This window comes from Neofelis nebulosa, chromosome 14 (genome assembly GCF_028018385.1).
Source record: "Neofelis nebulosa isolate mNeoNeb1 chromosome 14, mNeoNeb1.pri, whole genome shotgun sequence".
Lineage (NCBI taxonomy): Eukaryota > Metazoa > Chordata > Mammalia > Carnivora > Felidae > Neofelis > Neofelis nebulosa.
In genome coordinates this window covers 83,277,140-83,299,613 of record NC_080795.1, presented here as the reverse complement: position 1 = coordinate 83,299,613, position 22,474 = coordinate 83,277,140, and the positions used below count along the sequence as shown (strand labels likewise).

The window sequence follows — 22,474 nt, the reverse complement described above, 5'->3', positions numbered from 1 at the left end:
CTGCCCATTTAGGAGGAAGACCAAGACGTCCTCCCTTGAGTGCTGCCCACCCATCCAGCCAGCTCCAGCCTACAGTTCACTGCTGCCAGGAGAGGTGGACAGTATAGCAAGGGGAGCCAGGCCAGGGGACACAGCTTTCTATGTCTTCCTTAGGCTACTGTTTCTGATGTGGCCACCCTGGGACTCAGTTCCCCTGTTTCTTTGTCCAGCGTCATCACCAACCCTAACAGAAGGCCCAGTACCTTCCTTCACGCCTCCTTCTCTTCCTAATTTTTATGTGAAGTTGGCCACTCTCTGCCTTGGGACTAGACACCAGAGTGGAAACGCAGCCCATGAGAGGCACTGCATCTGTTGTAAGGTCACCTCCTCTGGGAGCCCTCCTTGACCACTCCTCCTGAAGGCTGACAAATGTCGCCCACCCACCCCCCAGCCCCGCCGCGCAGGCTCTCCAGGCCGGCACAGAACCCCAGCTCAGAAAGGAACTCCGGAGTGGATAAAGGCAGGGGAAGCTCATATAGGTACGCACACCTGAACTAGTCAGGCTGCTTCATAGCTTTATTGGGGGCCTGCAGAAAGGCAGGGGGCCCAGCCCCACAGGCAGCAGGAGCAAGTCCTGAGGGCTCCAGAGACCCCCAGGGCCCTGGGCATGGTAAGTCCAGGGTCGGCCCTGCCGGCCAAGCCTGGCCCCAAAGCGGGGAGGGGGATGGTTAGGAGTACTCTCGGGTGAACTTGGCGTGGAACTGGCTCAGCTTCTCCAGCAGAGGCCGCAGCTTCTCCAAAGGGGGCAGAATGGTCATCCTAAAAAGGGAGGGAGGTAAGCAAAGGTGTTGCGGGCTGCGGGGAGGAGCCGCGCGGGGCCGGGCCTCACCGGAAGTGGTAGGTGCCTTCCTTTTGCCCGAAGCCACTCCCGGGCACCACGCAGATGCCGGTCTCCTCCAGAAGGCGCAAGCAGAAGAACATGTCGGGCGCCAGGCCCAGCTCCTGAGGTCGGGCGGCGGGGAGGAATGGTCAGGGCTCGGCTCCCAGGCCCCGCCCTCCCCCGGGGGCCCCGCCCCGCCCCGCCCCGCCCCGCCGGTCTAGGCCCCGGACCTGAGCGCGCTGCACGGCGCGCGGGGGCAGCTGCACGCGAGGGAAGGAGTACATGGCGCCCTGCACCGGGTTGCAGCGGATGCCGGGAGCCTCGTTGAAAACTTGCTCCGTGAGCTTGGCCTTCGCCGCCAGCTCGGCCAGCACCGCCTGCCTCTCCTGCGGCGGCGGAGGGCGGGCCGATCAGGCGGGGGCGGGCCGCGGTCGCGCAGCCCCCTCCGCGCCCCCGCCCCCCTGGGCCCTTTCCCGCTCACCGCCTGGAACTGCGCGAAGGAGGGCTCCGAGGGTGCGGGAGGGCTGACCACCAAGTCCAGCAGGAGTTGGCCCGGCACCGGCGGGCACAGCCGCACGCTCATCAGCTTCTGCATCTGGGACTGCACCGCGGGGTCCATGTTCACCACCTCCACGTAGCCGCCGCGGAACCCACACCTGCGGAAGAGGACAGATGTTCAGGCAGGGTCGGCGAGGGGGGCGGGGGGCAGGCCGAAGATGGAGGCCGCGAGCCCTCGCCCGCCCGGCCTGCACGCACTCTCCCATGTAGCCTTTGGAGACCGAGTGGAAGGAGGCGAGCTCCTGCTGCGCCGCGTAGGGCGGCCCCATCTCCGTGAGCACCTTCTTGAACGAGTGGAACTGCGAGCCCTCCGCGTACACGTTGTCTTGGTACACCTGGGCGGGCGGACGGGCGTCACGGGGGGCAGCCGCTGCTGCCCTCCGACCGCAAGCCCCAGGCGAGCCCCTGCCAGCACCTCATCCGCCATCAGGAAGAGGCGCTCCTCAAAGGCGAAGCGAATCACGGCCTCGATGCACTCGCGGGCTTGCACCTGCCCTGGGGCGCGGGACATGCAGCAGGTCCGGGTCAGACTCGGGGCGCGGCGCTCAGCGGGGAGGGGGAGCAGGGAGAGAGGGCAGACTGACCGCGGCGGGGGAGGGGGTGGGGGGGAACGGGCGGCGCACCAGTGGGGTTGCCGGGGTTGATAACGCAGAGTGCGCGAGGGCAGCAATGATCCCGCGCCTGGGCCAGGGCGCGCCGCAGCTCGGCCACGTCGAGGGCCCACGCGCGCTCCTCGTCCAGGTAGTAATCCACCTGCACAGCGTTGAGCTCGGCCAGCGCGGCCGAGTAGAGCGGGTACTGAGGGATGGGGATGAGCACACCCGTGCGCGTGCGACCCTCTCCAGCCACCAGCAACTTCAGCACCGTCTGCAGGCCGGATGGGGAGGGGAAGGGAAGACAAGGTTGGTGAGGCCAGGGGCTGCACCTGTCCCCCGCCCCGCCTGGAACCGGTGCCAGGGTGCCAGGAGGAACAGAGTCCTGCCGGCCGCCCAGAAAGAGCCCCGGTGTCCTCCTGCCTCGGCCCTGGCCTACCACGATGGCGTCGCTGGCCCCGGTGGACAGGTAAATGTTATTGGGGTCCGCGGGAATGCCTCCGTCGCGCCGCTCGATGTACCTCGCTACATCCTCCCGGATCAGCTGGATGCCTGAGCTGATGCTGTAGGCCCCTGAGCCAGGAGGCGGGGCAGAGCGGGTGGGAAGAGAGGACACGTGAGGTCCCTTAGCAGCCCTCCCAAAGATCTCCGCCCCTTCCAAGCGGGTGGGCGGATCCACCCCTCCCTTGGGACAGCCTCCCTCCAGCTCCTGCTCCTCCCTGGGGCTTTGGCTGGTTGGGGCACTGGCACTTACCCAGGCTGTGTCCCCCGCACGCCTGCAAGATGCGCTCAGCCCTTCTCTTGGCATCCTCGGGGAAGTCCGGGCTGTTCAGGAGATCGGGGTGGACGCAGAGGGCCAGGACCTGGGAGGAGCGAATGCTGAGGCCCGAGCACGTGGGCCGAGGGGGGAGAGGCGCCGGGGCCATGGCGAGCCAGCCTCACCTGACGCAGGAAGGTGATGGGCTTCTGCCCCATGGCCTGTGCATCCCCGATGTTGGCGCGAATGACCTCAGTGAAGGGCTTCTTTACCCCCTAAGAGGGAGGGGGCACAGGCAGTGAGAACGGAGCCTTTATTACTCTGGCAGATCCTTGTCCTAGGTGACTCTGGGGAGGAATGGAGCCGACTCAGCTGCCCAGGTGGAGCCTGGAGGACAATGGTGGGGCCCAGAGCCATACCTGCCGCAGCTCCTGCTCCAGCTCAAGGGCACGCAGCACGATGGGACCTCGCACCGCATACTCCACCTTCCGAACACAGGGGTTCATGGTGTCCAGCGTCAGCACCTTCTCCTTCAGCCCGTTCATTGCAACCTGGCTGTGGTCACCCGCCCTCAAGGCCATGACCCTACTTAGACCAGGCAGGAAGGTCAGGATGCGGCAGGACTTGGAAGTGGGGATAGCTGGGTCTGGGCTCAGTGGGCTGGGGCTGGGAAGAGGGAGCCTGGGTAGGGGGGCTCAAGGTAAAGGGCACCCTCTTCACTGCAGCCTGCTGGCCCCACTGAACGGGACAGAAAAGGCTGAAGAAGGAGCTGGGGCCACTGGGCCCCGCCCCACCAGTCTGGGCACAGTTCTGCCCCAGGGAGCCATAGGGAGTTCATGAGGAGGCAGGCGGGGCTTGGGGCGAGGCCCAGTGCCCGCCCAGTGGTGCGCAGCGTCCCCACGATGGGGGGAGCAGGAGACCTACATGGGGGGTAGGGACAAACAGAAGGTTCAAGAAGCTCTAAGGGACTCGGCCTGTGGGGGTGGGGGAGGTGCGCTGAGTGCCCTGAGGGGTTGGCAGGGCTGAGCAGGGCTAAGCCCCAAGGGGAGACGGAGCTGGGGCCTCTGGAGATTTACCCCAGCAGGGCTCTGCCAGGGCCGAGCCCTCTCAGGCCCCCCATCTTTGCTTGGGCTAGCAGGCCTGTCTCCCAGGCAACTGAGCCAGGCCTCTATAGAATCCTGGGGTTATCGGGGGAGGGGAGCAAAAGCTCAGACGCAGGGTTCCATCCGGCCCCTCCCGGGCTGGCAACCATGGCCCATAGGCTGCAAGAGCCCTGTGGTTGGACCTTGGTCGCAGATCAGCAACTGGTAGAGGCCAGAGTCTCCGGGCTGAAGTGTTGGAGGTGGGGGCAGGGCAGCTCTGGGCCTTTGGAGGGCCCTCGGACACCTGGGACACCTGGGACACCTCCACTGCTCTTGGTTGCTGTCCTGCCCTTTCAGCAGGCCCCAGCCTAGAGCTGCCCTTGGGTATCCACACCACAGGCCAGGTGACCTCAGTTCCCCTTCCCTGGAGCTCCTGATTGGTAGAGACAAGGGGAAGCAAACAGTGATAGGCCCTCCGAGCCCCACCTTCCCAGGCCCTGAAGGGAGCTGATAGGCCATGCCCAGGGGTGGCTACCCCAACTGCTGACATCTGACAAGGTCAAGGCACCAGCCCTCTGACAGGGGCTGTGGGCAGCCGGTCAGGCCCCAGGCCCGGGCTCCTCGGCTCCCGCTGGCCGGAAAGGGAAGAACAGGATCCCCAAGCAGCCAGCCAGTGTCTCACCTCGCACCCCTTGGCTCGGCTCTGTGCTACCTCGGGCCCCCAGCGCACAGGCCTGCCCCTCCAGGACCCAGCAGCCCCAGGCGGAGCCGGCCCCCTCCCGCCCCTGGCAGGAAGGCCCAAGTGGCAGCTGTTAGCAGGTGGGCCTTGGCAGCTGCACCGCCCCACACACTAAATTTACCCAGCAGCCTACCCACTGGCCCGCCCCAGCCCTGCCGAGGACACCCCTCCAACCACTGATGCTCAGGAAAGGGAGGGCCCTGCAGACACAAGGCTGACTGGGTCAATATCCACTGGGGAGGAGAAGGTGACCTCAGCCCATTTCACCCAGCACTGGTGGCCATGCAAAGCTGCCCACCACGGACAAATGAGCTGGAAGTGCCCTCAGCCCTCCCACTCGAGGCCCCTAAAGGGCCCCTGTCACCCTGACACATCGTGCCCAGCCAGCTCAGAATCTGGACGGCCAACCACTGGCCCCCTTTGCCAGCCCAGGCAGAGGCTGGCGGCCAGGTCCCGGGATCAGGGCTACAGGCCAGGAACAGGGGACTCATCCCCCAGGGAGGTTTCTGACTCTGGCCTTGTACTGATTCTCCCCTCCGGTTATGGCTCGAGTCTTGTGGAAACCGCCCCCCCCCCCCCCCGCCCTTCCGAGCCAGGATCCCTGCCCCTCTGGCATGGATACCCCCAGCTGTGACCCGCCCCCCGCCCCCTGCCAAGGAATCTCCTTCCAGAGCTCCCTGCTCCTCTCAGGGAAGTGAAGAGTTACAGAGGAGCCTCCAGGAGGCTGGGAGGCAGGGAGGAGGGTGCAACATAGGCCAGGCTCCTCGCCCAGTGGCCGTGGGCCTCACCCCTACGCAGGGCCAGGCAGCACAAGCACCTACAAGCCCTGAACAGGGACAGGCACACCCAGGAACAGCAACACGGCAGCTCCCCACCCTCGGGACAGCGGCCCAGCTGACACACACGACAAGGCAGGTGGCAAAACAGCCCTTTATCGAGTCACAGGATGAAACTAGGTCACTGCAGCCAGGAGCCCCCAGGATGGCTTCTGCCACAGGCTCATCCCTGAGCGAAGACGCTGGCATCCTAGATGCAGGAAACAGGGAAGGCCCTGCACCGGCCACCCCTGAATAGCAGCACCGGGCACACACTGGGGTCTCCGGAGCAGGGTCCCGAGGCAGCCTCTGGCTGGGCCTGGCAACGGGACCCTCACCGCTCTCCGTGTCAGCCCCTCACATGAGCAGGCAGCACGGCCTCTTCCCCGTGGGGGCCTCCTCCGAGGGTGCCGTGAGCTTAAGCAGGGGCGGATCTCCACCAGCCCTGGAGCTGCGCTCGGGCTGGGGGGTCTCGGCGTCCACATGCAGGCCGGACTCCGGGACCTCGGGCCCCTCGGGTGGGGGCCGTTGCAGCTTGGCAGCAGCTCGCTGGCGCTTCAGCTCCGCCAGGGTGTGGTGGGCCTTGGCCCGGGCCAGGGCGTCGGGCGCTGTGCTGTCCAGGGGGCTCAGCTGGTAGGAGACACTCCGGTCCAGCCGCTTGGAGTACAGGTGTCGCCCTGGGGTGCCTCCAACTTGGCCGTTGTGTGGCCTGGCCAACTCGGGGTCCTCCTCCTGTTGGGGAAGCATGGGCCCAGAGGCCATCAGGAAGGCCTTCTCTGGCCTCCCTGATGGCCTTGGGCCCCAGCATGCACGGTGGTCAGGGGGCAGGAATGAGAGTGGGGGCAGGAGCCGCCCCTGTGGCACGCTAGCCCAGTTTATGGGCACAGGGACACTGCTCCCACCGGCTAGGGAGTCACCAATGTCACCACCCAGAGAGGGCAGGGCCTAGGCCCCCAGCCAGCCTGCTGGAGGTGGACGGTGCAGGGCTCACCTCGCTGGACGTGGGTCGCAGCTCTGCATCCGTCTGGCCGTCTTCGTCCTCCTCGGGTGGTTCTGGGCTGGTGGGTGGTGGCTGTTGCCACACGATGGCCTCCTGGGCATGCTCCCTGCGGTACAGGCTGGTGCGCTGGGTCAGGCTCACCCTCCTCACCACCTTTCTGGGGGAGGGTCGGGGGAAAGGCTGTCACTTGCCCCGCAGACTGCCCAGAGCTCCAGCTGGCGCCTGAGCGCCGCCGGCGGGGGCAGGGGTGGGGTGGGGGGTGGGGCGGCGGGAGGGGGGTCTGCCAGCGGAGGGTAGGACACCGGGGTCGACTGCGCGCTCACCCCCGGCTGCCCGCGCTGGAGGTGCGGCGGCGCAGCAGAGAGCGCTGGCGGCCCTGGGCGCGCAGGAGCGCATCGTGCTTGTGCTTCAGCTCCAGCAGCTTGGTCCGCACCTCCTCGTCCCCGCACACGTCTGGGGAGAAGTGGGTGGTCACCGGTGCCCTCTCACCCCCCCTCTACAACCGGCAGAGGCGGCCCCAGCTCACCAAGAGGTGTCTCGTCCGTCAGAGACCTCCCGTTCAGGTCGGCCCCGTGTGCCACGAGCAGCTCCACCAGGTGCACCTGAGGGGCCAGCGAGGCCGGGCTGCTGAAGGCCTCAGAGGCGGCAGCCACCGGCCCGGGCCCGGCTGCCCCCGCCCCCGGCACTCACCTGGCCCCAGTAGGCAGCCGCGTGCAGCGGCTCCCAGCCGTCCCGGTCCTTGGCGCTCAGGCTGGCTCGGTGTTGAAGCAGCAGGGTGGCCGCCTCACTGAACCCGTTGGCAGCAGCGATGTGGAGCTGCAGGCACACCGCCCGGCCCTGAGTCCCCGCCATGCCCCTCCAGCAGCAACCTCCCGACCTGCAACCCACGTGGCCCCTTCGTCACCAGCGTGGCCCCATGGTCCCGGGGGGCGTCGATGTCGGCCCCTGCCTGCAGCAGGCTTCGGATGTCGTCCAGCAGGTGCAGCTCCGGCAAGGCCCGGGCTTCCTCGATGCCATCCTGGGTAATGCCTGCAAGGCAGCGGGGCTCAGAGCTGGCACCCGGGCACCCTGGCAGGCAGGTGGGGCCGTACTCACCGCGGTCGGCCATGGCTGTCTCAAGGCAGTCCAGCGTCCGCTCATCCTCACACAGGTCGTAAGGCATGTTCCCGTCAGTGTTGACGGCCAGGAGGTCAGCGCCACTGCAAGCAGAATGGAGAGGGGCTTTGGCCACAGAACGCTTCTCCCCCACGGAGGCCTCCAGTCCACCCTCTGCAGAGGCCCTCGGCCTAGGGCTGCTCTCCTGGACAGTGTGGGTTGAATGCGGAGGAGGCCCCGGCCCCCGGTGCCCCTGGGACCATCTGGCTGTGGAGCTCAGTGCTGGATCCTGTACTCACGCCAGGCAGGCCACCCCCCAGTCTCCACCCACGTCTGAGCTCCAGGTTCCTGACACCCATCTGTCCCTGTCAACCTACACAACGGGCCCACGTACCAGGGGGCACTGCTGGGACTCTAGAAGCCTTGGGGAGCAAAAGACAGAGGGAGGAGAGCCCAGATGACAGAAGACAGCTGCAGAGAACGGGGCTCAGGCAGGAACATGGCCCCAGGGAAAGACAGGGAGCTGAAGGGAGCCCAGAACACAAAAGTGGGTGCTCACTGTGGAGAGGAGCAGGGAGGGGGTAGGGGCTGTCTGTGCACAGCCATCCCTCCTGCTCTGTGGCATCTGTGTGTGAAGGGGAGAGACTGCCACCCACCCACATACCCACCATCAGCACCTGGACCACTCCGAGGACAGCCGGGGCCCCTGACCGTCTGTTCTACTACAGGGGTCCCTATGGGGGGATTCCTGGATGCCCCTTTCTGTTCACCAAGGCCTGTGTCCGAAGCAGCTCCGCCCTGCTCCGCCCTCCTTGTCAAAGGCCCCACCTCCGTCTTCACCACTGCCACCCCCATCATTCTGCCCAGAGTGGCAGTTCTCTGGGCAGACCCCAGGGAGGACCAGAGCTAGAGGTCAAGGCCTGCCCTCAAGGAGTTCCCAAACCCCTAAGAGTGCTCGGCAGGAGGACGTGCCCAGGCCGACAGCCTGCCGGGCAGACAACCACACTGCCCTGGGCACACGCTTGTCCCCTCGGCATCAGTGTCTGCAGCCTCTGCCCAGGCCCTGATCTCCACCAGCATGAGGTCAGGGTAAGCAAGGGTGAGAGGGAACACAAGAGGCCAAGGGCCAAGTGTGCTTCCTGTGGAGGGGGCAACAGGCTCGTGTCTCAGGAAGAACTACTATCTGCGAGGAAGGCCCTGCCCCCTGGCCTGGCTGCAGCCCCTCCCCAGCTCTGGCCACACCGGCGGGGCCCTACCGGGCAATGAGCAGCTCCACCAGGTGCAGGTGGCCACAGGTGGCCGCGGCGTGCAGGGGTGTCCAGCTTTCGCTGTCACGGGCGTTGACCTCAGCCCCGGCGTCCAGCAGCTGCCGTGCCACGTCCCGGAAGTCATCGATGCAGCTCTACGAACCACACAGCCTGAGGCCAGCGCCCCGGCCAGCGCCCCCTCCTCTCCCTCCCCACCCTCAGCGTGGCTGACCTGGTGCAGCGCCGTCAGGCCATCCTCGTTGGCCAGGTCAGGGCTGACCCCGCTCTCGAGGAACTGGCGGACTGTGAGAGGGGGGCGGGAAGCGTGGTCAGGACGCAGGGCTAGGGGTCCTGCCAGGCCAACACTGTTCAGCCCGGGCGCCAGGTACCTGGGCGGACTGCAGTGCCGCAGCCGGGAGCAGAGAGTGGTGAGGAAGACAGAGGTGTGGGTGGCAAGAGGGACACCCGAGTCCCGGCTGAGGGCTCAAGAGTTGGGGCTCTGAGTATCTGTCGGCCCCAGGTGGGCAAACACAGCAGCCCTCTGCCCCCAGCGCCTAGCAGGACCCACCCCTCCTGAATCAGGGCACTCCCAGCCCTCAGGCTCCCGTGTGAGCACAGGCCCCCTGCCCAGCTGCAGCCTGTAGTGTGGGCCCCAGGCATCCAGGCCCACCCCCTCCAAGGTGGTCTCCCTCAGTAGAGCTGATCCCTGTCCTCACTCTTCAGTGGTCCCATCTGGGGCCTAGCCTGTCACCAAGGTCATCCCAGACCTTCTTACTGGCCTGGCCCTCCCAGATATGCTCCATGGGCAGCAGGGTGATGCACCCCACTTCCCACAGTTCCCTGAGCCTGGGCCAGCGGCACACCCACCACGCCCTCCTCTACCGCCCCTGCCTTGAGGCACTGCCCGCCTCTCCTTGCCCTCTGCACCCCAGCCTCTGCCCTGGAGGACGGCAGGACGAGCCTTCAGGAGCCCCTCAGGGACAGCAGAGGGGCTATGAGCACACAGGGTGCAGGGGAGGAACGAGGAGCCTGTCACTGGCCAGGGCGGTCCTGATGGGGAGGAAGAAGTCAAAGATGGGCAGAGGCAGGTGTCGAGAGGGCTGGCCTGCGGGGACCCCCAGCCCCGCACTCTAACCTGCTGAGGTGGGCGTGGCCGCCCTCCTTTACACAGGTGGAGACAGGGCCCAAGCAGGTGGTGGCCAGGCCTCTCCTGGTCATCGCCCAGCACCCTGGCCAGAGGCACCGAAGAGGATGGGCCACTCCCAGCCCACCTGAGCCAAGCCCTGGGCACTGCCCCGAGCTCCTGTGGGCTCCCCGATGCCCCTGCCCAATCCCATCAGCCTCACCCCTGCAGCAGCACCCCAGTGTGCTGCGCCATCACTGGTGAGCCTCAAGTGGCCGACCGCTGAGAGCAAGCGCCCGAGGACACCAGGCCAGCCCCGGGGCCTCCGCAGGACAGCACCGTGCCCTCCGCAGATCTCTCCAGGACCGAGGTGGAGGACAGGGTCTTCCCTTGGGCTCAGCCATGCTCACCTTCCTCCAGGTCATTTCGGGCAGCGGCCTCCAGGAGGGCAACGCTGGGAGGGAAAAGGACCCGCTTCTGTGGCCGGCCGCTGGCTGCCTCCTTCCATGGCCGCGGCTGCTCCTGGCGGCCCTTCTTGCCCTGGGCCTCCTTCTCAGCCTGGGCCCACATCTTCACCTGCTGGGCACGCCGCTTCTGGGCGTGCTTCAGCCGCTCCTGTGTGCTCATCCTGCCCACCATGGGCATCTCTGCCAGCAGCTCCAGGTGCTCGGCCATGGCGGGGGCCGCCTGCCCGGGGGACTGGTCGGGGCACCAGGTGGGGGAGCACCGGGGCCAGACTGGGCCTGAGGGGTGGGGCAGCGGGCTGGACTGGCACCCTTGGGGGCATCCCCTCCCCAAGGCTCAGTGGTGCCCTCTGCCCCTGGCAAGGCTGGGTCACGAGGCCCCACGCCGTGACCAGGCCCGGGCAGAAAGGGCAGGGTGGGAGGGCACCTTCTGCCTGCCTCTCAAGAGCCCCGGCACCTCAGCTACTCAACGGGCAGGGCCTCACCTCCCTCTTGGGGTCAGGGTGCACAGCCTGTGGGAAGCAGCCCACGACCTGGCCAGCCTCGGTCCAGGGTCTGAAGCTAATTACCTAGATAAGAGAGGTGCAGCGTCCTGGCACTTGGATGAGGGTAAAGCGGGGGCAGGGCAATGGGCAGAGGCCCCTGGGAGTTCCAGAAGCCCCCTCACCTTCCAGGCCTTAGGATCCTGGGTGGGGCCTGGGAGCAGCCATAGCCTGGCCTCCCCTCCCCTCTCCCTCACTCTTCCAGGGTCAGTAGTTAGTGCTAACAGGGGGGTGTGGCCAGAAGGCGGGCCCCACAGCCACAGAGAAACCGGGGCAGGGCGTGCCCTCAGAGTCCTGGGGTCTCAGCCCCCAGTGCCCAGGAGTGAGACTGTGTGAGCAGCCAGGGTACCAAGAGCACGGCAGGCCTGGCGACTCTGTCTTCAGGAGGGCCTCCTTTTGGAAGAGCAGTTGATCAGGCTGCAGACAGCAGGTGGCATCCACCAGCCTGTGGAGGAGGAACAGGAAACAAACACATCAAGGCTGGCTCCAGGTGGGGCAGGCCAGCAGGGAAGAACACTAGCCCTGCCCTGTCCCAGCCAGCGCCATGGGACACATGGGACAACATTCCTGGCAGGGGGTGAGGGGGCTCACTCAGAGTTCCCAGAAAGGGCAGTGCAGCTGAGAGCAGAGAGCAAGGACGGCTGTGCTGACAGCCACAACGGAGCCTTCCCCGCGAGGCTGCCCCTCCAGGGAGTTGTTCTCCGCAAGTTTCTCAAGGCCCCAGGCTCTGACCCTGGTCCCCACGGCCACACTGACCTATCTGCCCCAGGCTTGACTGCACAAAGTCACGGTCTCCTTGGGCTCTCCTGGAAGTGCTCCGAGGGCTGTGCCAGCTACAAACCAGGGCGAGCGCCCGTCTTCTGCGAGATTATCCTTCCCTCCTGGCCACTCACAGCCCCTCCCTTCATGCTCCCCCCACCCCCAGGAAGCAGGCCACCCCACACACACTTGGCCACAAGGTGTGACTGTCACCTCTCTGGGCCTTCCAGGGAAGCTGACCTGAACAGCCCACCCCAAGGGACCATCAGCAAGGAGCAAGGCAGGGGAGGGGGCCCGCAGAGGATGTGACGATGCCCCACCCACAAGGAAGGTGGCCCACCTACAGGCCCCACAGGGCGGCAGGGGCCAGGTTCACTTCTCAAAGGCGAGGACAGGCGCCAGTCCCAGAGCCACCACCCAACTGCCACGTTTAGCAAGATTTAGAAGGCATCATCCACCCCATCACTCTACAGACAAAAAGATTCTGATGCCCGTGTCCTACGGAAAACCAAGAGCAATCAGCTGTGCAAACCGAATACATGTCTTCTGGTTTATTCATTTTAAAGGCCATCCATGAGAATTCATCACGGAGCAGGATCTGGAGAGCACCCCCTCCCCCCAACTAAGCCACAACAGGAAGAACCCCGCAGCTAACATGGGTCCTCAGCCCCCAACTCTGGTGGCCCCAGCCTCCTGAAGCCCCGGTGTGCTGTGGGCCCCTCTAGCGGCACTCCTGGCTGTTAGATGCCCAAGGGCAGTCTCCATGTTCCCTTGGGAGGGCCTCGGGCTGACGACTGTCTCCTCTAGAGCCCCGGTGACCCTAAGGTGACCCGGGGAGTCCCAGGACAACACTGCAGTGGATGCGGGTGCCAGGACGGTCTCCCTCAAGGAGTGACAGTGCCCAGTGCCTGGCCCCTCCAGGCTCAGCCCTAAGCTTTCTGGCCCCCAGCCCCCTCCCAGCCACAGTCCAGGAACAGCTGCCACAAGTAGAAGCGTTGACCCTTAGCTGAGCCGCCGAGGCCAGGATGGCTTAGTGGAGCCCCACCGAGTGGCCACGACGCCACACCCACATTGCAGGGTGGGGGGGGGTGCGGGACGGTGGGCGGGGGCAGGTAAGCAAGGCTTCTCCTGCCTCGTCTACAAATTTTCCCCCAAGTCTCTCTGGAATGTCAGAGAGAATCTGAGTGGTTTTTTTTCCAGGTCTCAGCTCTGTGCCCAGGTAAGCTGCACAAGAGTGTGGGAGTGAGATGGGAAAGACAAGAGGAGCCTGAGGACAGCCCTCGCCCCTCAGCCCGCACCACTGGGCCATCCCCAAAGACTATGGTTGAAGGCGCAGGACCCAGAGCCCAGCCCAGCGGGAACAGACCCGTGCTGGCCTGAGTGTCTCTGCAGCCTTGCCGCATAACCCCCACAGCACCTCCAGCAGGCCCCATTTGCTACACAGGGAAACTGAGGCCATGCTTGCACCCGAAGTCCCCTGTTGACTACTTCACCACATCACACCCTCAGCATCTGGGTGAGGATTAGAGATGGTGCCACAAGAGCCCGGAGCCATGGCTTCACTCGCCCATGGCCTTGTTCAGAGAGGGGAAGAGACTGGCGGTGGAGGCTGGGGGAGTCCACCTGCTGGGGGGCCACACAGGCAGCACGGGGGTGGTCACTGCAGGGAGCACGAGGGGCCACACAGGGAGCACGGCGGGCCACACAGGGAGCATGGGGGGCCACACAGGGAGCACGGGGGGGCCACTGTAGGGAGCACGGGGGGCCACTGTAGGGAGCATGGGGGCCACTGCAGGGAGCACGAGGGGCCACTGCAGGGAGCACGGGGGGCCACTGCAGGGAGCACGGAGGGCCACACAGGGAGCACGGAGGGCCACACAAGGAGCATGGGGGGGCCACTGCAGGGAGCACGGGGGGCCACTGCAGGGAGCACGGGGGGCCACACAGGGAGCACGGAGGGCCACACAGCACTAAGCAGGGGTGGGGGGAGGCTGCTTCAACACACAGCCACGGAGGGCAGGATCCACCTCTGTCCTCACACCAAAATCAACTCCAGACTCATCAGAGACACAGACCTAAGGAAAACTAAAGCCACAGGAGTACAAGAAGGAAAGAGTTATCTGTGTGATCCCAGCAAAGGGGAAAGCCTTTCTAAACTGGACACAAAACCCAGGAACAAAAAAAGAAAACTGATCAATCCAGTTGCACTAGACGTTCAAAACGCACAGGAAAACAAAGCAAATCAAAGCAAAACCTTACAGGGGCCCTTGGGGGGCTCAGTCGGTCAAGCGTCTGACTCTTGACTTCCGCTCAGGTCATGATCTCACAGTCGGTGAGTTCGAGCCCTGAGTCGAGGTCTATGCTGACAGCACAGAGCCTGCTTGGGATTCTCTCTCTCTCTCTGCCCCTCCCCTGCTCTCGCACACTCTCTCTCTCAAAATAAATAAACTTAAAAAAAAAACAACAACTACAAAACCAGAAAACACATGGTCAGCTGGCCAAAATATTTACAATAAACATGACAAAGTGGTCCTCAAGTCAAATGGCAGGGCCAAGTCCAAGGCAGTTGACGGGACAAAGGACACAGATCCCATCAGAAACATCCAGTCAGACAGTCGCCTCCCTAATAATTAACAGTAGGATATGAGCTTGGACAGCACACATGGCTGGACCACAGAGGCCAAGGACACACCTGAGGCCTCTAGAGAGCATAAAAGGCTGTAGACCAAACACTCTGTTCGAGATACTTCCCTGTGGATACACCCGCCACTGCTCAGAAGACAAAGGTGAGGACACCACTGCCAGCCCAGCAGAAGACCCCTCGGAGAACTGGCAAGGACACGGTGGGGGCTCCACCTCCTCAGACCTCGGCTGAGATGGAAGGGAACACAGAGATAGGCTGGATGAGGGGAGCAGCATCGAGGAGGGGGCTTCTGACCCTGTTCTCAATCCCCCAGTTCTGAAACCCTCGCCACCAATGACCTCGGCCCTGTTTCTGGGCCTTCACTCTCCCTTGGGAGTCCCAGGTCCCCTCCACCCTGCTCCCTTCCCGCCAGCCTTCTCTCCCCACCTCAGCCACCCCCCACCCCGCCCCATGTCTCGCTGTGGCCTGCAGCCCCCTCCCCCCTCCTCTCCATAAGAGTCCCAGCTGACGTGAGCCATCAGCTGTGCCTACCACCCACACCAGCCCTTGCTGTGGGCATCGCCCCACCGCCGCGCCAGGCCTGAATTCCTGGTGGTCTCAATATTCCCGTGACCATCTTCAACGCCCTGCCCCTCAGTCTCGACCTCTTCTTCCTGCCAAAGGCCTCGCCCTCTGCCCCAATTATGCCCTCGACCCTGTCACCACCAGTAACTGTCCCCTGACCCCCACTCTGGCATTTCAGCTCAACACCCCCTTCTCAGACCAGCACCTGCCCCAGCTCAGTCCTGCTGACCCTAGCACTGCAGAGCCCCCACGTCCTCATCTGCAGCTTCAGGCCGTACTCAGCCATCACACACTCTGTGGCCCTCCTGACTTGCAGCGCCCAGATGGGAAGCCCGGCCTGTCCAGCACCACTGCCCCAGCTCCGAACGAACCAGCAGAGCCAGGGACTAAAGGCCACACATCAGACAAGCGCAGGGCCCACTCTGTGGAGGCTGCTTTTAGGCAGCAGGCTTGAGCAATGGAAGCCTGAGTAAGTAAGGGCACTCATGGCGACCACCCACGGGGCTGAGTACGAACAGGCCCCTCACGACCCACCTCAAAACAGCCACAGGTCCTAGCTGACCACAGTGGGTTACTGACAGCCCGGCAGTTACCAAAAGAAAATTCTATAGTTTCCATACCTCCTCACTCCCTGACTTAGCTACAGCTAAGTCATACCCCCCCCCCACTCCTGACAGACCGTCTCCGCTTTGCTGTCCTGCCTGCTGCAGTGTGTTCAATAAACTTCTGTCTCCTTTGTTCTGTCTTGGATGAACTGTGTCACCGTCCAGGGGGCCAGCGTCCACCCAATTGGGAGCCCCACACACTCCATGGCACTACTTCTTCCAGAAATCTCACAGCTTCCCTTGCCTCTTCTCCCATATTTTCATGCTCAGCTGCTGACACGTTTCATGAGAAGACAGAAGCCTTTATTTTTTTTTTTTTTTTTTTTTTTTTTTTAAATTTTTTTTTTCAACGTTTTTATTTATTTTTGGGACAGAGAGAGACAGAGCATGAACGGGGGAGGGGCAGAGAGAGAGGGAGACACAGAATCGGAAACAGGCTCCAGGCTCCGAGCCATCAGCCCAGAGCCCGACGCGGGGCTCGAACTCACGGACCGCGAGATCGTGACCTGGCTGAAGTCGGACGCTTAACCGACTGCGCCACCCAGGCGCCCCGAGACAGAAGCCTTTAGACAGAGATGTCCACCTGGCCCAACAATCCGCCTGCCGCTGGCCCCCCGCCACAGTGCTTCACCCCACAGCAAAGACCCGGACCCATGCCCCGTGGACCTCTCTAGGACCCGTCTTCCAACATCAGCTCTCTCCTGCCTCTGGGTCCTGTCCATCCCAACCTAGTTGAAAAACAACAAACCTGCTGGATGAGACAAAGACGTTTGTATCGCTACTTCGAGTCATATTTGTACTAAACTTCTAGCTAGTGCACCTGGGCACGAAAAAGAAAGAAATGGAATAAGGATAGGAAGGGTGGAAAAAACTCATTGTGTGCAAATGGCATTGTGTAGGATAAAAACCTGAAAGGTCTTTTTCTTCTTTTAATGTTTATTTAGAGAGAGAACCAGAGCATGCATGAGCAGGGGGAAGGGCAGAGAGAGAGGGGGAGAGAGAGAATCCCAAGCAGGCTCCATCCATACTGTCAGTGCAGAGTCCGATGTGAGATCACGAACCTGAGCTGAAATCAAGAGACAGATGCTCAACAGACTGAGCCACCCAGATGCCCTGAAAGATCCTCTAGGAAAACTACTGAAATTAATTAAAACAGAAGAATATTGGTAAATACAAGAGTCATGTAAAAAATAATTGTATCAGGGCGTCTGGGTGACTCAGTTGAGTGTCTGACTCTTGATTTCAGCTCAGGTTGTGATCCCAGGGTCATGGGATGGGGCCCCTTGTCAGGCTCCGTACTCAGTTTGAGATGAGATGAGATCCTCTCCTGTCCTCTCCTCTCCTCTCCTCTCCTCTCCTTTCCTCTCCTCCCCTGTCTCCTCTCCTCTCCCCTCCCCCTCCCCTCCCCTTCCCCCAACTCTCCTCTGCCCCTCTCTCCCCTTTGCACTTTCTAAAATAAAATTAAAACATTTTTTTTTAAAAAAAGAAACAAAGTGGGCAAAAGGTACGAACAGACGTTTCACTGAAGGGGATATACATATGGCAAAAAAGCCCATGAGAAGATCTTCAACAGCATCAGCCATCAGGAAAATGCAAATTAAAACCACAGTGAGATATCGCCGCACGTCTATCTGAATGGCAAGGGTTTAAAGAAAATGGGTCTCACACACTGCCGATGGGCAGGTAAAATGGCACAGCCACTCTGGAAAACAGTTCGGCAGTTTCTTACAAAAAGTAAATGTGTGTTTACCATAGGACCCAGGAGGGGCACTCTTGGGCATTTGTCCTAGAGAAATGACATCCAAGTTTACACAAACACCCGAACACGAACTTCATAGCAACTTTATTAGTAATAGCCCCAAACTGGAAACACCCCAGCCCTTCAATGGGTGAATGGTTAACGGAACTCTGGTCTACCCACATCATGGGACACTCTTCAGCAATGAAAGGGTCCAACTATGGATGCACACAGCCTGGGTGGTCTCAAGGGCACTGGGCACCTAACAGTTACACCCCATGTGATCCCAGTGATAAAATATCCTCGATGTGGTCAGATCCTAGGGTGTGGGGTGGGGGCTGAGGGAGAAGATGGCCATGGCTACCCAGGCAGCACAGGGTCCTTGTTATGGAGCTGCTCTGCACCTTGATTCTGGTGGTGACAAAAACCCACACGTGTGACAAGAATGCGCAGAAGGAAACACACACGTGTGTGCACACACATCCAGGTGCACATAAAACTGGAAAAATCAGTGTGGATGCTAGTGTCCCAGACGTCTTCAGGGGACTGTCTCTCTGAACTGCTTCTTACAACTGAATGTAAACCTGCAGTGATCTCCAAATAATGTTTAAAAATAAAAAGAGTGAAAAGAGGATGGCCTGGAGAAGGAAGTGGTGTTGGCAATACATAACCAGCAATCGATAGAAGAACTACTAAAAAGCAAAAGGGAACCTTCCGCCAAACAGCGAATGGGCCAAAGACCTTCCGAGACCCCCTCATGTCATCCACAGAAGGTGCCCCGCCCCGCCCGCCAGGCCATCAGCCACCAGGGAGACACTCCCTCAAGAGCTGAGACCCGTGCTGGGGAAGGCACAGGGGACCTGTGGCTGTCCCGGAATGGTACCCACATCCTCCAACAGCCACCCCACTGCAGGCACTGCCCTAGAGGAAGCGTGCCCGGGTCCCACACTGAACCTGCTCCAGGGGCATGGCTGTACAGGACATTCCCAGGAGAGCTGGCCAACTGGGACACTGGGCTGTGGGCTCAAATGCTCAATCGATGTCCATCTCCCTGAAGCTTCAGGAAGCGCATGCTCAAGGGTCAAGGGCACACATGGCTCCCTGAACACCTGGCCCCATTGGCAGTGGGGAACCCCCAGGATCATTCCAACAGAATGGGAGGGATCGGCCGCCACATAACTCTCACCTGTCACAGCATCAGGATGACTTTCAGAGACCTGCTCTGTGAGGCTGGGGGGATCATCATCCTCACTTGGCCCAGGGCACCAGAGGATTCTCAGGGGGGGAGCCACATCCACACTGTGCCACGGTCACCTGTCATTCTAGGCTTTGAAGTCTCTCAAAGCCAACACAGGAATGGGGTTAACGGCCTCCTACTCTCAAAACGTCCTTCCTCCATGTCCTAATCTCTCAGAGTGGCATAGGCCTGTTCCTCTGTCCTTCTGCCTGTCTCCCACCACAGTCTCAGGGACCCATTACGGGCAGCCCCTTGGTGGACCTAACTCCAGTTCTGCCTGTGCTACTGCCTGGGGCCTGGGACCTCCTCCGGTCCCTCAGCCTCCCCTGGTACCAGCCTCCACCACCCAGGAGAACCCCAGGATGGGAGTGCCTGCTCTGGTTACATCCCTGGCACTAGCCAACCCCACCATGGCTCAACAACCCTGCCACCACAACGGCTACCAAGGCAGACCTGGGCTCCAGAAAGCCCACATTCCCTGCTCATTCACTCGTTTCTTCCACAAGCAGCAGTCCAGCTCCTGCCTCTCCAGGCTGGCATTCAAGGGAAGGGCGCTAGATGACCATTTACAAGGTGCCATCCCATGGGCAGGAAGGAGCAACCAGTCTGAGTGAAGGGTCAGCATAAAGGCCCAGAGGGAAGACATCTGGTGAGTTTGAGAACTAGGAAGCAGGCAACAGCAGGAGTGGGGAGGCCCACGGGATGGCCCACGGCGTGGCTGGACCCTCTTGCCAGGGAGGGGAGAGGAGGCCCCGAGAGGCAAGGCCGGAGCTACCCCTGGGCCCTGACTCCCACTGGGTCTGTATCTTTCACAGGTGCTGCTCTGCTCCCAGCTGGAGCTCCAGCCAGTCTCCACACTGCAGCCCCAGGGCACTGAAAACGCTAACCTCAACCCCCTCACCTCTGCATGAAGCACCCCCATGGTCCCGACAGCCCCATGGAAGGCCAGGGCTCAGACACACAGCCCAGACGCCCTGGACTCAGGGCCTGCACAGGTTTCCACCCCAGCACTCGGCAGCCCTGCTCGTCACCCCGGCGGGACGCCCTCCCACCACTGTGCGGCCAGCCTGGATCTCATGGCAGCCGTGCGTGCCTGGCCCCGGGACGGACAGGCTTCCAACATTTCCCCCAGTGTGTCGGGGCCCCCTCCGAAAAGTCTTTTTTACGGTGAAGTGTGATACAAATACAGAAGACACCGAACACACACCTAAACTGGAGACAGAACCATGCGAGCGCTACCCCATCAGGACGGGGTCAGGGCCTCCCCTCACTCTTCTGGCCGTCGCTACCTCGGGTGTGGTTTTTCTACCTATGTGTCCACGCACACCTTCCAGGCACGGGAGCACGGCACATCCAGTCGGAGCTCTGTGGCTCTAAGGGGTTGGCCTCTTATGACTGTAACAGTCCGTTATGGGGCCGTACGCTCCAGTTCACTTTTCTTCCGTCCTGACCTCCAACTGTCCCAGCACCGCTTGTGTGGTGGCTGCTTCCCCGCCCACTGCTCTGTGGCGCCACCTCGGACATAAAGCAAGTTCCCACACATCTGAGGCCGTTCTAGATTCTCGACTCCGTTCCACTGGTCCATTTATTGGTCCCTGAGCCTGTACGAGGTGTCCTACATGCTGTGGCTCTATAACCCATCTCCTCTCTGGCTCCCCGGCCTCCCATCAAGGACTAACTCACCCGGTCTCAGCTTCCTCTGAGACCCTCACAAAGGGCCTACATCCTTTCTCAGCGGTCTCCGTGCTCCTCGGAGCCCCCTACCATGACACAGACCTGTAGAGCCAGACAAAATGCAAGCTCTCCGGGATTCTAACCCACAGAATGAAATTTCACTCAGCTCAGTCACAACTGCCGTGTGACAATCCTGCGAGGGGGTCCTGGGAGTGAGGCCCCGGGGGCCAGAGCAGGCTCTAGACACAGGCAGGGACCACAGCGAGCTCTGGTGGCAGTGCCTACGAGGGGCCAGAGTCCGGCAGGCCTCTCCCCAGAAACCAGAGGCTCCAAGCCTCCCTCTCCCCTTTCCTCACCCTTTGCCACCCAGCTCCAAAATAAACTGAATAAACTAACAGCAAGGTGTCAGGGGCCTAGATGCCCTAATGAAAGAAACTTGGCTGGAGGCATCTGCACTTGAAAAGAGGCTCACTGAGGACTGAAGGGAAAAGCCAGCTCTTGGCTAGGAGGCAGAAAGGACTTCCAGAAGCTCCAGGTCACCTGGAGGCCAACACAGGCTCCAGTCCCTCAGCAGCCACACTGTCCCATGTAGCCTCGCTTAGCCTAGTCCCTCCAATGGGCCAGGACCCAAACATGCAGATCTGGAGAGTAAAGTCTGTCAGATACAATAAGGGCAAAACCACAATGCTGTAACCCTGGGTCTGCTCTGACTCAAACCTCTCTCCCCAACAGACAATGACCCTTGCGCCTCGGAAGTAAGGGAAGCTGGGGGCGCGAGAGGTGGAAGAGGCATGGGGGCCACACAGCCTTAGAGCAAGAGATGTGCGGATCTGAGCACACACGTGCCCAAGGTGAGACCCCGCCCCCCCATAAACCCAGTGGGAAAACTAGAGGGGCATCAGAGAGAAAGGGAGTTCATGATTAGCATACAGATTCCTGGAAGCTGGAGGCAAGGATGGTGAACAGAGAGGACGGCAAGACGGTGTGTCCATGCAACAATGGAGGTCAGAAAAACTCAAGGACATGATACAGGGGACAGGTGACACATAAAACAGCAGAATCCCCATGAGCCTGAAGCTAGCAAGAACACTGTTCTTCTAGGGGTACAGGACCTGGGTGACGGGACACACAGACAAGAGCACATAGTTCTGCATCTGGCCTAACTCTGCAACAGAAAGACTGACATCGTTTCCAACTTTTGCAACACAGGATTATGAACAACGTGACAATGTAACTTCCACCACACTTGCCTTGTAAACCTGGTGGCATAGTCCACTTTAGGACACACACGCAAAAGAACTGAGGACAGGGACTCAGATATCTGTGCACCAATGTTCACAGCAACATCATTCCCAATAGCCAAAAAGCAGAAACAACTCAAATGTCCCCTGACAAAAGAAAAGATAAACCAAATGTGGTATATACGTACAAGGGAATATTCAGTCATAATAAAAGAAGGAAAATCTGATACATGCTACAAATGTATCTGACCAAAGGGCACATGTAGTAGGATTCCACGTCTATGAAGTACCTGGAATAGGTAAATTCACAGAGACAGAGACAGAAAGAATGGTGGTTGTCAGGGGCTGGCAGACAGGGGTGGGAATTGTTTAAAAATGACAGCGTTTCTGGGGCGCCTGGGTGGCTCAGTCGGTTGAGTGTCCAACTTCAGCTCAGGTCATGATCTCTCACATTTCATGAGTTCGAGTCCCGCATCGGGCCGCTTGGAGCCTGAAGCCTGCTTCTGATTCTGTATCTCCCTCTCTCTCTGCCCCTCCCCCACTCATGCTCCGTCTCTCTCTGTCTCAGAAACAAATAAACATCAAAAAAAAAAATTTTTTTTTAATGACAGAGTTTCTGTTTCAGTTGGTTAAAAAGTTCTGGAAATGGATATTGATGATGGCTGCACAATATTGCAAATGTACTCAATGCTACTGAATTGTACCTAAAAATGGTTACAATGTTAAATTTTATATTACATACATTTTACCACAATTAAGGGAAAAAAACAGTAGGGGTGCCTGGGTAGTCTAGTTGGTTAAGCATCCAACTTTGGCTTAGGTCATGATCTCCTGGTTCGGGAGTTCGAGCCCCACATTGAGCTCTGTGCCGTCAGCACGAGTCTGCTTCGGATCCTCTGTCTTCCTTCTCAAAACGATTATTTATTTTTGAGAGAGAGAGGAGAGAGAGAGAGAGAGCGAGCAAGTGTAAGTGGGGTAAGGACAGAGAGAGGGAGACAGAGGATCCGAAGCAGGCTCCACGCTATCTGTACAGAGCCCAACGCGGGGCTCAAACTCACGACGGTAAGACCATGACCTGAGCCCAAATCAAGGCTCAGTGGCCACTTAACCCACTGAGCACCCAGGTGTTCCGCATTAA

At 61.0% G+C, this 22,474-nt stretch overlaps 2 protein-coding genes across 4 annotated transcripts in view; both read right to left on the bottom strand.

Annotated features, from left to right (window-relative positions):
- Nucleotides 1-537: 537 nt before the first annotated feature.
- Nucleotides 538-5,134, bottom strand: GPT (glutamic--pyruvic transaminase). The gene is made up of 12 exons (XM_058699518.1): nucleotides 3,844-5,134; nucleotides 3,187-3,352; nucleotides 2,953-3,042; nucleotides 2,765-2,873; nucleotides 2,450-2,583; nucleotides 2,041-2,284; nucleotides 1,833-1,912; nucleotides 1,616-1,752; nucleotides 1,341-1,515; nucleotides 1,095-1,245; nucleotides 869-986; nucleotides 538-798 (listed from the first exon to the last, which is right to left on the bottom strand). The coding sequence occupies exons 1-12, from the start codon at nucleotides 3,885-3,887 to the stop codon at nucleotides 708-710; spliced, it is 1,539 nt and encodes a 512-aa protein (XP_058555501.1). The 5' UTR covers nucleotides 3,888-5,134; the 3' UTR covers nucleotides 538-707.
- A 370-nt stretch (nucleotides 5,135-5,504) lies between these two features.
- PPP1R16A (protein phosphatase 1 regulatory subunit 16A) overlaps nucleotides 5,505-22,474 on the bottom strand; it is a 39,006-nt gene continuing 22,036 nt past the window's right edge. For all 3 annotated transcript variants that reach the window (XM_058699515.1, XM_058699516.1, XM_058699517.1), the window contains 10 exons: nucleotides 10,279-11,319; nucleotides 8,978-9,048; nucleotides 8,755-8,900; nucleotides 7,499-7,602; nucleotides 7,308-7,432; nucleotides 7,094-7,219; nucleotides 6,930-7,005; nucleotides 6,727-6,856; nucleotides 6,395-6,560; nucleotides 5,505-6,135 (listed from right to left, as the gene is read on the bottom strand). In XM_058699515.1, the coding sequence (XP_058555498.1) occupies nucleotides 5,761-6,135; nucleotides 6,395-6,560; nucleotides 6,727-6,856; nucleotides 6,930-7,005; nucleotides 7,094-7,219; nucleotides 7,308-7,432; nucleotides 7,499-7,602; nucleotides 8,755-8,900; nucleotides 8,978-9,048; nucleotides 10,279-10,543 (1,584 nt within the window). In that variant the 5' untranslated portion in view covers nucleotides 10,544-11,319 and the 3' untranslated portion in view covers nucleotides 5,505-5,760. The remainder of the gene's footprint in view (nucleotides 6,136-6,394; nucleotides 6,561-6,726; nucleotides 6,857-6,929; nucleotides 7,006-7,093; nucleotides 7,220-7,307; nucleotides 7,433-7,498; nucleotides 7,603-8,754; nucleotides 8,901-8,977; nucleotides 9,049-10,278; nucleotides 11,320-22,474) is intronic.